Below are 13,547 nucleotides of genomic sequence, written 5' to 3'. Positions count from 1 at the left end.
TGCAGATTTAGTAGGCATTCTTAACTGGCAAAAATGAAAGATTTATTGTAGGGATGACGAAACAAAGAGCAGTTGTGCAAACTTTACTGAGCTGGATTATGAGAACATGCTTTTTCCATTTCCCACTTTTAAATGGCTTGGATGCAGTTTCAAAAGAAAGATCAAAATCAATTATTTAACATTGCAGTTACACTGTACCTGAGTGTAGGATCTCTTCACACATATGTTATCTGTACACAACAATAAAAAAGGAGATGGAGGGAAGACATTGCCTATAGACAACAAAAGTAGACTCAGGAATAAAACTCATATAGTTCCTTGATTCCACAATCAACCCAAGGATGTGAACAGAAAAGTCAGGCAATGACAGATATCAGTGATGTAAATGTACAGCTATTAGAATTGAAGCCCCCTTTGAGTTATCCAAAAACAGAAAATACAAATGTCCTGAAGATTAAATACAGACTGCTGAGCACTCTGCAGTTGCCACCTTTTCTTTGAAAGCCACTGTACAGCCGAATAAAATCCCAGTCTTGCAAACCTTTACTCACATGAGTAATCATAGAATCACAGAATCAGTAAGGCTGGAAGGGACCTCTGGAGATCATCTAGTCCAACCTCCCCACTCTGCAGGGTCACCTAGAGCATGGTAGACAGGGTTGCATCCAGGYGGGCCTTGAAGATCTCCAGAGAAGGAGACTCCACAACCTCTCTGGACAACCTGTTCCAGTGCTCTGTCACTCTCRCAGGGAAGAAATTCCCCCTCACAGTCAGGCAGAACTTCCTGTGCTTCAATTTCTGCCCATTGCCTCTTGGCCTGTCACACGGGACAACTGAAAAGAGTTTGGCCCTGTCCCCTTGACACCCTCCCTTCAGRTACTTGTACACATTGATGAGATCCCCCCTCAGGCTTCTCTTCCCCAGGCTGAAGAGCCCCAGCTCTCACAGTCGTTCCTCATAGGGCAGGTGCTCCAGCCCTCTGATCATCTTTGTAGCCCTACGCTGCACTCTCKCCAGTAGCTCCATGTCTCTCTTGTACTGGGGAGCCCACAACTGGATGCAGTACTCGAGATGAGGCCTCACCACAGCTGAGTAGAGGGGCAGGATCACCTCCCTYRACCTGCTGCCAACACTCTTCCTAATGCACCCCAGGAGACCATTGGCCTTCTTGGCCACAAGGGCACATTGCTGGCTCATGGTCAACTTGTCATCCATCAGCACTCCCAGGTCCCTCTCGGCAGAGCTGCTCTCCACAAGGTCAGCCCCCAGCTTGTACTGCCGCCTAGGGTTATTTCTCCCGAGATGCAGGACTCCGCACTTGCCCTTGTTGAACCTCAGGAGGTTCCTCTCCRCCCACCTCTCCAGCCTGTCCAGGTCTCTCTGAATGGCAGCACAGCCCTMTGGTGTGTCAGCCACTCCTCCCASCTTGGTACCATCAGCAAACTTGCTGAGGAGGCACTATGCTCCCTCATCYAAGTYGTTGATGAAAAAGTTGAACAGGATGGGACCCAGGACTGAGCCCGGGGGGACGCCACTAGCCACAGGCCTCCAACTAGACTCCACGCCACCGATGAYGACCCTCTGAGCTCTGCCTTTCAGCCAGTTCTCAAGCCACCTCACTGTCCACTCCTCTAACCCACACTTCCTGAGCTTATCTGGAAGRTGTTATGGGAGAGAGTGTCAAAAGCCTTGCTGAAGTCAAGGTACACAACGTCCACTGCTCTCCCCTCATCTACCCAGACAGTCATTCCATCAGARAAGGCTATCACATTGGTTAAGCAGGWTTTCCCCTTGGTGAATCCATGCTGGCTACTCCTGATCACCTTCTTTTCCTCCATATGTCTGGAGATGGCATCCAGAAGGAGCTGTTCCATCACCTTTCCAGGGACGGAGGTGGGGCTGACCGGTCTATAGTTGACTGCGTCCTCCTTCTTGCCCTTCTTGAAGACTGCAGTGACACTGGCTTTCTTCAAGTCCTCAGGCACCTCTCCAGTTCTCCAGGACCTTTCAAAGATGATGGAGAGYGGCCTGGCAACARCATCYRCCAGCCCCCTCAGTAYCCGTGGGTRCATCCCATSCRGGCYCAKGGATTGGTTGATGTCTGGCCTGCCCAGAAGGTCTCTAATACTATCCTCCTCAACCAAAGGAAAGTCCTCCCCTTTCCAGACTTTCTCCCTCACGTCCAGGCTACAGGGTTCATGAGGGCTGCCCTCAGCAGTGAAGACTGAAGCAAAGAAGGCATTCAGGAATTCTGCCTTCTCTGTATCCCTTGTCACCAGGGCCCCCGCCCCATTCAGTAGYGGGCCCRTGTTTTCCCTACTCCTCYTCTTGCTGCTGATGTATTTGAAGAAGCCCTTCCTCTTGTCCTTAACATTCCTCACCAGACTTAATTCCAGCTGGGCCTTAGCCTTCCTTGACGCATCTCTACGTACTCTGACTGCATTCCTGTAACCCTCCCAAGTAGTCTGTCCCCTCTTCCACAKTCCGTGTATTTTCTTCTTCTGTTTGAATGTGGCCARGAGCTCCTTGCTCACCCATGCAGGTCTCCTGCCCCTTTTGCTGCACTTCTTACTCATAGGGATGCACCGCTCTTGAGCTTGGAGGAAGTGATGTTTGAATATTAGTCAGCTCTCCTGGACCCCCCTTCCTTCTAGGGCCTTAACCCATGAGATTCACTATTTGTCAACAGAGGTGCACAGTCTCAGGCCTCACACCAACTTTAAGAAATAGGCAGAAGAGAAAACACTTCAGRAAGCAGTAGTTCTTTTTCTTGCCTTTTCTGCCAGAGACTCAATGTGTGGCTTTTGGCACCTTGTGGCTGAGCCATTCTGGGCTCATGCACCCTGGTGTATATTCAGGGATTCTTCACAATTACACCAATGTAAACAGGGACAGAAAGTAGCAGAGTAGTTTGCATGAATTTCTCTGTATCTGGAATTTGGGCACAGTAGCTTTCATTGCAAAGGGAATGCTGCACAGGCTGCAGCTCGGAAAATCTCTGATATTCTCAGCAGAAGGAGCCATTACAGATGCAAAATGGCATTGTAGATGCATTACTGGCCTCACTAACTCACCAGGATTACTCAACCTCACTACGCTTCAGAGAGTTTTATTTCATTGTACTAGTGAGGAATCTGAGGAAGGAAATATCTAAGGTCAGAATTTCCAGAAGTACTCGTGAAATTTCAGTAACTCACTTATACTGTCGTTTGAAGAAATAGGACCTGAACTTCAGAGGTGCCCTATCTGCATTGGGGACCTCCAAAATAGAGCTATCCAAAATCAGGGTCTGCTTTGGAAAATCATGCTGAATGTGACTTGTCAGAGGCCAGAAGGTAAATTTTGGTATACTAAGTTTAAATAACACATGATTTTATTACTAGGCCCATTGGACTACTTGCTAAACAAGTAAGCGAAGGTTTCAGACTTTAGCCCACTATGAAGCCCAAGCTGACATAAACACCCTGCTTTGGGGAACTATGGCTTTTTATTTCTCATCCGATTGTTAAAGGCTAACTGTTGCTGGTAACAAGTAACAAGCAAATGCATCACATTTAGAACTGAGATCCAACTGCGTAAAGGACTGCATAAAGTTTTTAATGTGCACTAAATTCCTCTTTCTCCCCTGAGACTATACTATACGGCCTTTGTGCTGCCTGCAAGTACAGATTAAATTTTTATTAAATGACATATGTTTCACTAATATAGAGCATTAAAATGTATTGGCCTAATAAGAGACATTAATGAGTATATCGTTGGCACAGTTTTTAAACAATATTTAATATTACTGCTTTTTAATTTCACCAAACTCTCCGCCAGGTGATTCAAGCTATTTTTCTTTCTTGAGGTTAACTGGTGTTCAGAAAGGCTAAATCACGGAGAGTTCAGAACAATTCCATGCTATTTATAAAAATCCCCACAGAACACATACACAGAAATAAAATAAAGCCAAGCACTTAACCTCAAAAACATAGTCACAAGGACTTTGTTTAACATTTTGGARCTTTAAAGCTCTCCATCTTTTAAATGATAAGATTAATAATATTCAGATGCACAATTTAAAAAATGAAATTGTAATGAAAAAACAAAGTCCTCTGTCATTGCTCCTAGATATTAGGTTACTGCACATTGCCTACAGTAGTCTTCTTACCCACCTCTCCTGGAGACAACTCACCCTACTGAAATCATTCGGGACCCTGAAGAATTGCAGTTTTAGGACTAAAAAGCTGGCTACATCTTTGAGATGCTCTTGAGATGTTTTAAGATATTCCTGCAGGTAGCAGGTAGTTCACGGTCGCATTTACTGCCCTGCAAAACACATGACTAGATGGGGAATGCGTCTGCCTAGCTGAGGGTATATTGCTTCAGCTTTACTCCTGCACAGATTCATATAGTGAAAGTGATGGATGGCTCAGTCTCAGACAGGATGCATAGTGAGAGAGAAATCTTGTCACACTTTGGCTACACAGGGAATGATGAGCAAAAGAAATCCTGAAGAGTTATTGCAAAGTCAGTGCTTGGAGGCTGGAAAGCCTTTCCCTTTCTGCATCCTCAGATGTGATTATTTGATACAATTCATTGATCTGCACCRCAAAAAAAGTGATCTTGTGCAGCTGGAATGAATTGTGAGTTAGTGGCTGCTTGCAAGATATCTTCAAAAGGTGATGCCTCATGAGAGGTTTATGGGTTTGTGCTGAGACTGAGGTTTGACTAAACCTGCATGTGCATTATCATCCAGAGCCAGGCCACAATAGAGCTGGAAATAATTCTCAGTGTCTTAAAAGGAGAAAGAATCACTACTTATTGAGTTCTCGGTGACAAGGGGATAAGGTGGTAACAAGATGTCATTTTTATGCAAGCTGGGCAAAGGGAAGGGGAAAGGAGCCCATGAGAAATCTTCCAAAAGACCTGGGAGCAATACCTAGAATTTTGGTTTCTGGCAGCCACACATTGCAGGTCACAACTAATAAATTTCAAGTTTTAAATTTGGGCATACTTTAGGCTACATTATTTTGACACAGAACATGAATGACTTTGAGTATGAAGGAGTTCAGCTGCAATTGCCTCATCTATGTGGCATAAAGGTGGCAAACAGCACAGTCACCATGGGGAACAATTTTTAAGACAAAAAGTTTTCTTCCTGTAAGATACTCTCTGCAGATCAGATCATTGCTGGATATTTCTCAATAGCTCAAAGTATTTAGGATTCTGACAAATATTTGCTGCTTTAGAGGAAAACGGATTATTTCTCCTYTACTCAGATCATCATGTCACAGTTGGAGTTATGTAAATAATATATTTTTCAGTAGTCAAATCAAAACATTGTAGAAGGGATAAATCACTCCAGGATGAGCTGAAACAGGATTGTTTGGGGATTGCTCTAGCAAAATAAAAACACCGAATAAACTAAATTGGAAGAGATTTCACACAACTCCCCAAAACCCCTCTTATTTAGTTCTTTTCATTTTGAAATGGAAAGTTAAAAAGGCTGGATTAAAGYATAGAAGTATTTCATTATTCTCAAAATGCTACACTGTTTAGAAAATGTCAACAGTAACAAAACCCTCCAGTCCAATCCCCCATCTTCCCACCATTCTATTTGCCAAATTCACTCATCAATTGAATGTGACCCTGACTCACAAATGTTTTTTCACACAACTCTGTTCTGTAATRATATTACTACTGATTTGAAAAAACTAGTCTAGAATACCTAGTAAAATTTCTAATATGGAATGTAGAATACTCACCCTTGCGCCACAAGGCTATCTGTTCCCTAAACCACTGTGTCTGCTTATTCCTCTCATCTTAGCTTGAGCAGATCCTAAGCATTATTAGAGGAAATGACTCAGCACTGAAAAACACAGTAATATTAACTAATCTGCTTATACCCTATGGCAGTGCATTTCACAGGGTGAGGGAGCGTTGTGGTGATAYTACGATTATTACCTCATTTCATTTCTTAGAAGGCTGAGAGAGCACCGCATCTACACGCCTTGGTGACTAGCTCTGTACGGATCTGCCAGAAAAACTGCAGACAAACAGAATGATTATGTTTTAACCAGGTTCTCAATTACTGAATAATTTGTCAAGTCAAATGGAATAAAACCCGTGTAAYCAAAGTCCCTCGTAGGCTAAAAACAGAACGTATTACAAAGCCCTCTGTGGAAGCCATATCCTATTTATCAGGACCTCTTCAGTGTCCTACGTAAAGCTTTTAAGGTATGCAAGCGAACTGGAATACCCTTCTTCAGCAGCAGTCAGAATTTACCCCACTTGCATTCATTCAGTTTCAGGCAATCAAAAACCCGAGAGTGCTCCTGCCAGACCTAACCCACATCAAACTGCTGCAAAAGCACAGAAAAATGGCCCTGTTCGATCAGAGCAAAAGTCCACGTGGCCCGGCATCCTCTGCCTTTCTCTAGAGGCCCGCAAAAGCAGGTGCACTTCAATGAACGCCGGCAAGGCCAGCCAGCCTGGGGCCACGCCGGAGGCTGATAATGCCCCAGGGAAAACACGGGCAGCTCCTTCCTCTGCAGCTCAGCTCCACAAGGCAACACTCAAAGCCCTTAAGACACCAGACTGTTCTGCTGTACTATTGTGCTGTACCTCCTGCCGGCACTAGGAACTACAAACTGGCACTGCTGTTCGACCACGACGAAACAGGGCACAGCCCCATTCGCAGAAGCAATGAGGTCCTCTAGCTTCTACAGCTTCTGCTCTGCAGGATCTGCTGGTCTGGAGATCTCCTGTGGACTCAGGCGGAGGAGTTCGAAAACTCACCAGCTGCCATCGAGCAATAGCTGATGTGGAGCCAAGCCTAGAGCCACTGTCTGCCAGTGCTGGGGCATGCTGAAACCCATCTGACCAGTCACATTATCTGTAGTGGTTTTCATAACAAATAAACATTGCATCTTCAGCAAACCACTGAATTGCTGTCTACTCCTCCTCTAATCACCAAGCATTTTAAATGCTTCAATTCCTTGACAGTATCRGCAAATGCCATCAGAGAGACCTAACAAAGAGAGATCCCTGGAAAGGCAGCTTTGATAGAATGAATGCTTCCTACTATTGACTTCAAAGGAAAATAGACTAATATGAATGTTTTTTTTTTAAAGTACTCCACTGGCATCAGTGCATTACACTCTTCACTTGGAAAGCTGAAAACACTTTGCAGGCCCTCACAACCTTGAGTCAGGTGAGGAAGCTTACTGTTTAGGTGAAGTAATGTAAAGCATCTACACCTATTTTTCCCACAGATGCACGATTGTCTCTTAGCCTCATCTGTAGAGCTCAATATTCACCATGCATTGCTAAATACACGCTCCCCACTGACTGAAGTCAGCATATTACTTGCTATCTATTGAGAACAGAGATTCCACACTGGTTTCCTTAGTAGCAGTAGCAATAATACTAATCTGCCCAGTAGACCCTTTTCTGTTTGTAAGTGTAATAGTGGGGTGACGTATTACAAATGTAGTAAGGCCTTCTGGTCCTCAGAGGAGTTTTCACAGGTTTATGACATGTCAAACCACCTACATCATAGATTTACAATAAAAGCAACAAAAAGTTCTACAGGACTACTACCTTTTATGTGATCTGTACAAAAATCTGTTTCATAGGTAGAACGGCCAATGGTTAGCACATGTGATGTAGTGATCTGAACGTAAGATCTGGGTTTGGAATGCTGAAATTGCCTAGTGATGCCTTTAGGCAAATTACTTATCTTCTCTATGTTTCAATTTCCCCATGTCCAATAGGGTACCTATAGTATGACCCCCTTAGGGATTCAAAAGACCTGATTACTCACAGTACTTTTGTGAATTTCACTGTGTACAACACTGGCACCCAAATCATTGCATCAAAACTGGTCCCAAACTGACTATTTTGCACACATGCAAGAAAAAGGATTGTGCTCCAATCTTAACTGGGTAGGAGCATGACATGACAAACAGGTCCAGAACATATTCAGGAGGCACTTGTTTCTTTAAAATGTGTGAAATAAGAGACATTTACAACAGCTATTACCACTGGCCATCTCCCTTCATGGATTTCATACAAGTTATGAAACTCAATTTCTGCTAAAACAAATCGCACACGTAGAAATTACACAAAGATACACATACTTACCTTTGCTCATGTCTGTGAAGGCTTGCAACAGAGCTTCCCTGAGCACACATGCATAYAGTGATGGGAACTTCATTTTCTACTCTTTATGGAGCCACAAGAGTGTAAGAGGACACATTGGTAAGCCAAGTATGGACTTGTCCAAATCAAATAATTCTAGACAACTAAATGAGCAGCTCTGTATTTACATTTGCAAACAGAGGCTTAAACTGAGGATACAGTATTTGGAGAGCAGCATGGTTCTAYCCACCAAAGTACTGGAAGATAGCAAAAGATGTAGCTATGAGAAACTTTTCTTTTTTGAATAAAAACTATTTAAGCTTGCTAATTTTTGCTGTCTCAGACAATCAAAATTCCAATTGTCTGGGACATCAAATCTAAAAAAGCATGAAATTAATCTTCAGAAGTTAAAGTCTTAAAGGCATTGCATCATTATTTTTTTTGGATATATTTTTGATTATAATGCAGATGAACCCCAAATTTAATAAAACTAAAATAACATGAGTTAAGTATGAAACATAACAGGATATTGCAAAGAGATTAGGTAGTTTCCTTTAGACTACTTGCAGAGCCCAAGGAAAAACCAAACTCAGGGATACAATGAAGAGAAGGCACCACTTAATTAGAATATTTAACAGAATATGAAAACAGAATACACAGAGTGCAGGTTTTGGCAATGAAACAGAGAGAGCAGAATATGTACTCAAAACGTCGGGAGTTCTCTACACCAGATACTGTTTTGCCTGTCGACTGTCTGTAGTAAAGAAAGAAGCAGGCTAGCTAAATTTAAACCAGCTGTAATGATGAGAGTGTTACAGTTGGACTGGAGGAAGCTTACCTCATGAAAGTATTGTGGAAACTGCTGTTGGAAAGATAATAAAAGGATTAACTGCAGTTTTAGTGCCATTTACTTTTCAATCAAAATGTCTCATGTATTTCCTGTTCTCAAGTAGCCTGAATTCCAAAATTCCTTTGTCTATTACAGTACATAGTAGCAAAGCCTGTCATAAGAAATTAATAATTTTACATGGAAAAGCGCTTTTATGTATGAGGGCGAGGTAATGCTTGCTGTTAGCCTCTCCTGAGCAGTTCAATACCTAGTCAGCTAGTAATCTTACAGAGGGGAACAAAATCAACGGCTTTAAAAGGAAGTACAATGGGTAATTGTGAACAGCGAAAGAAAATCTCCACTACAAATACCAAGAGATGTAAAGTTATTTTAGCAGAGCTACAGCAAAAATGAAACAAAATCTCAGCCCTCAATAGACACACAATGAATTGCCTTCTTAATTTGCAGCGGTAACAGCACAATTATTACCACATCAAAAGAAAAGCCATCATTTAAAATGACATGACATCAGAGCACAATGAAGCACTGCACAGCAACCTCTGTTCAAAGTGGAATGGAATTCGCTGGGCAAATAATCCCACTTGATATTAATAACTTTAAGGAGCCGTGCTGAAGCTTCAGATCTTGTCCCTGCTAGATCAAGCTTTTTCCAGGGTGGAAAACTAAAGCTGCAAAGACAATTTTTCATGTGCTCACTTGGATCCAGTTTTACTCCAGCCCAGGACTGCAGGTTGTAACCTTTGTGTGTCACCAGGTAACACGGACACCTCTGACGAGAGCGGTACGGTGTTATTCTGGCAATAAAGGAGTTAACTGCCAGTTCCGCGATGTTAAGCTCCTAATTCCGACCGCGGTGTCCCGCGTATTGGAACGACGACAGTATCAGCCGGGATGAAACAGACTTTATGTTCTCACACACCCAGGCTATACGCAGCGCTATGGAAGCTGCCTACGACAGCAGACACAAAGGCTTTTGCAACCTGTTCGCAACACCAGACCTTGAGAAGTTATCAATCTTCTCTTATGAACATAGTAACTGAAATGAGGGAATTTTTAGCATTTGCTAAGAGTTACATGGTTTAACTTGCCTAGATTTTGCAGTTTCCTGAAAGAATGGAAATGTAACATTATAAATCTGCTACAATACCTGTCAAATATGTATATTACAGAAAAGACAAGAGTTCTGCCCATCTGTGGAGCCTACTGAACCTCTCATCATCATAGCAAAGCTAACCATCTAAACCATTTTAAACATCTCCTTTAAAAACTGGGAGAAGAAAGCAGGGAGAAGACCAATATCTTTGTAGGTGACTAAAAACATCAAAAACAAAAAGTAGGCTAAAATAAAATCGTTACACTTTCACAGCTTATTTATACTTTTATTTAGAAAGAAGCAACCAGCTTTCATTATCCTTTGATGATTTAGAACAAAAAGTATTCCTAGGAAGTTCAAGCTTGTTTACATATTTACRAAGCGGGATTGAGCTATTTCTGGAAATGAGCAAGTCAGTTCTCTTGCTMAAAGAGAAGAGAATCAGGTAAATCTTAAAGACTTTCCATTTTATCTTGGACAATTAAATGATGATCTCTAAATAACTGTATTGTTTCCAGTATTATTTTAGGGACTACTCACTGAATAGGGCAGATATTAAGATAACATTATTCATTTATCCAGGAGAAGTAAGAAGATAATCAGGATGACCTCTAACAGAGAATATTTTTCTCCGTACAAGTAAAATATTACTAACACTGCTTTTTTTTCTTCCTTTCTCCCATAACTGTAGCAGGCCAGCAAGCATTTCCTTGAACAAACGAAAAAGAATAAGCTTTTTATATAAACATATTTTGCTATTCCTCCACAGAAAGCCACAGTTTGCCATGGAAAAGTTTGTCTTGATCTAACCTTTTTCACAAAGATTTTCCATTGTATCATTCTCTGATCGAAACAACAAAATAGATACATAGTTGAAAATGCTGCCTATCTAGAAACACAACCTGCTGCCATAATCATTTGTTTTGTTTGCGTGTGCRTGTATTTGTGTGTGTGTATATGCACACACAYAGGCGTATGTGTATATTACAAAAACGTCTTTTTAAATTTCATGGCCCAATTTGGAAGCTTATGTCAAACTTGTTTTGCTTCATCTGTTTCAGTTAGGGTCTTATATCATCGCTGTTTCGAACATGTGGAAAGCTTAATGGAAGTCATTAACTTTTATTTTAGTTTGGCCATATTGTCATCATGGTGGGCAGATGCAGAGATGGTGCTATTCCCAAGATCCTCTTTTTGGAACAYTGATGTTGTTTACATCTTCTTGATCAGAAGAGAACAATAGTTTTCACTTATTTTTAAAGCTCTGTTTAGCAAATTAAAAAAGCCCCTAGAAACCTTGAAAATCTAATTAAAGATACTCTTTTTAGTCTTTTAACTAGTTAAAATCTTTAGCAAGATTCTTTTTCATTTTTAAACTACCATTTGAAACTTTTGCACTCACAATTCTATGGGTTATTGTTCAACTGAAGGAATGAAAAGAATTTCATTAGATGTGTTTTGTGTTTCTTGATTAAAAATGTCACCCGAGGCTCAATGACTTGTTTTACGTTAAGTGACTGCTGCATGCTTTGATCATCACTTTATTAATGCTTTAATGAATATTAAAAAAAAAATAAAGCACTAAGCTCTCATATAAGGAAAGTGAATCTCTTTTCCAAGAACTACAGTATTTCTTACTCAAACATTTCCTTCTAGATTAAGGTCTTTCTCCAGTTCTCCTTTATCCTGCTGCAGACCAAATTACAGGAAAGCACAATAATTATATAGGAATAATATTGAAGAGAGAACAAGAGAGCATAGTAGTATGTTTCTATTCAAACAAATAAATTCCAGACTTACCATGCACTTGTTTGGTTTTTCTCCGGAATGAACCCTCATATGAATCAGCAGTTTGTAACGAGCATTGAAGGGTTTATACCGGCGGACACAGCCTGCCCAAAAGCAAGTGAAGTCCTCTCCTTTCCGCTGGTCAATGTGTGTCTTTTCTATGTGCCTGACCAGTTCATCTTGTTGGTCATATGTGGCACTGCAGTCAATCCACCGACAGACCTGCTTGCCACTGCTGAGGTCCTGTTCATCCCCCTCACTGTGCTGCAGGGACTTAGGAGACATGGAGGCATGTAAGTGAGGCAGCGTCCCTTGAGTCTGGCTTAGCTGCTGATGTAAATGGTAAGGGGGAGGCAACCCCTGGTGATGCCGGAAAAGATCAGAAGTGGAAGAATAATCATCAGCTGGTTCTTGTTTTAAGAAACTCACCTTCTGGGTGCTGTGTGAGGCGTTTTGATGAGGAATGCTCGTACCATTCATCATAAGGCTGAGGTTTCCATTCTCCTCCACTGACTGCATTTGTATCTGCTCACAGTCACCTCTGCCACATTCAGCGGCAATAGGTAYAAGACATGCTGGAGGGGAGGGAATACTGCAAGGGTTTCCAGGTTGAGAGCAAGACTGGGGCCGAGAGGATTTTTGAGCACTGTGATGACTGCTCTCCACAGGATGAGAGGAAATACCAGCTGAATTAGTCCGCAGTCCATTCACACAGGTGACCAGTGACGTCTGCGATGTGTGGATGATAGCTGTAATATCGATTCCTTCAGCTGAAGATGGCACAACAGAGATGCATCTCTTCTTCAGGTTGCTCGACTGTAGCCTCGCCGAGTGCTGAGGGGTGCCAAGTGACAAGGGACCCAGGGAGGAGCTATGTTCATTATTAAACAAGTAAGATGACAGCGAATTTGTAAAGCTATTATTCATTAGGTCTGTTTCAGGATGCAGACTACCAGAGGCTCGCAGCTCCATCCCCTCCGTAATTCTCCTGTGCGGAGATGCCTCAGACGCAACCTTATAATCACTCAGGCACTCTTGTTTGATATGCTGAGCTGTGTGACTTCCATTCAGGCATGGAGCGGCAGCATCTACTGAATCGGGAAACCTGGGCGACCTGCAATACAGTTTTCATTAAGCATCACTAACTGCCACASGATTTATGATTTTTGTACAAGACACAACGTTTGTTAAGCCTTGGAGAATGGAAGCTCTGTGCTGAATGTTGCTTGCCTAATGCAGCAATTATATCAAAAAATTCTGCAATGCTTCCTCTACAACCCTTGTAAAGGCAGCATCGTTTTACACAGGATTAATTTTACACAGTGGGTTACACACAGAAGAGACAATCTCCCTTCCACTGCTACGAGCAATTCATCAATCACAATCTAGGTTTTCAATGCATAATAGATTGGGCAAAACAATAGCTGAGAATGAAGTTGGAGAGCTTTGGGCATTTTTGAATTATTCAAATATCAGCATTTTCCTCAGAGCACACTGGGAAAATGCCTTGGTGTTCTTGTTCACACGAATCAGAAAAAGTCAGCTGAGTTTTGCTTACACTTTGGAGAGATGCTTTCCTTCACTCGGTTAAAGGAGAATGATCAGTGAGGAAAAAAAAAAAAGAAAACAGAGAAAGAACATGGCATTTTCAGCCAGCGGCGCAGAGTCAAAGAGAGGTCAGCTGACTTCATT

General features: G+C 42.0%; 1 protein-coding gene across 2 annotated transcripts in view; it reads right to left on the bottom strand.

Annotated features, from left to right (window-relative positions):
- The window catches only part of GLIS1 (GLIS family zinc finger 1), a 200,564-nt gene that overhangs the window by 87,722 nt on the left and 99,295 nt on the right, over positions 1-13,547 (bottom strand). For both annotated transcript variants that reach the window (XM_085308005.1, XM_085308004.1), the window contains exon 3: positions 11,868-12,969. In XM_085308005.1, the coding sequence (XP_085164131.1) occupies positions 11,868-12,969 (1,102 nt within the window). The remainder of the gene's footprint in view (positions 1-11,867; positions 12,970-13,547) is intronic.

This window comes from Rhea americana, unplaced genomic scaffold (assembly GCF_003343005.1).
Source record: "Rhea americana isolate MKP2758 unplaced genomic scaffold, rheAme1 scaffold_27, whole genome shotgun sequence".
In the NCBI taxonomy this organism is placed as follows: domain Eukaryota; kingdom Metazoa; phylum Chordata; class Aves; order Rheiformes; family Rheidae; genus Rhea; species Rhea americana.
Note: the sequence above shows the minus strand (reverse complement) of the source record. Positions and strands in the feature narration are given on the sequence as shown.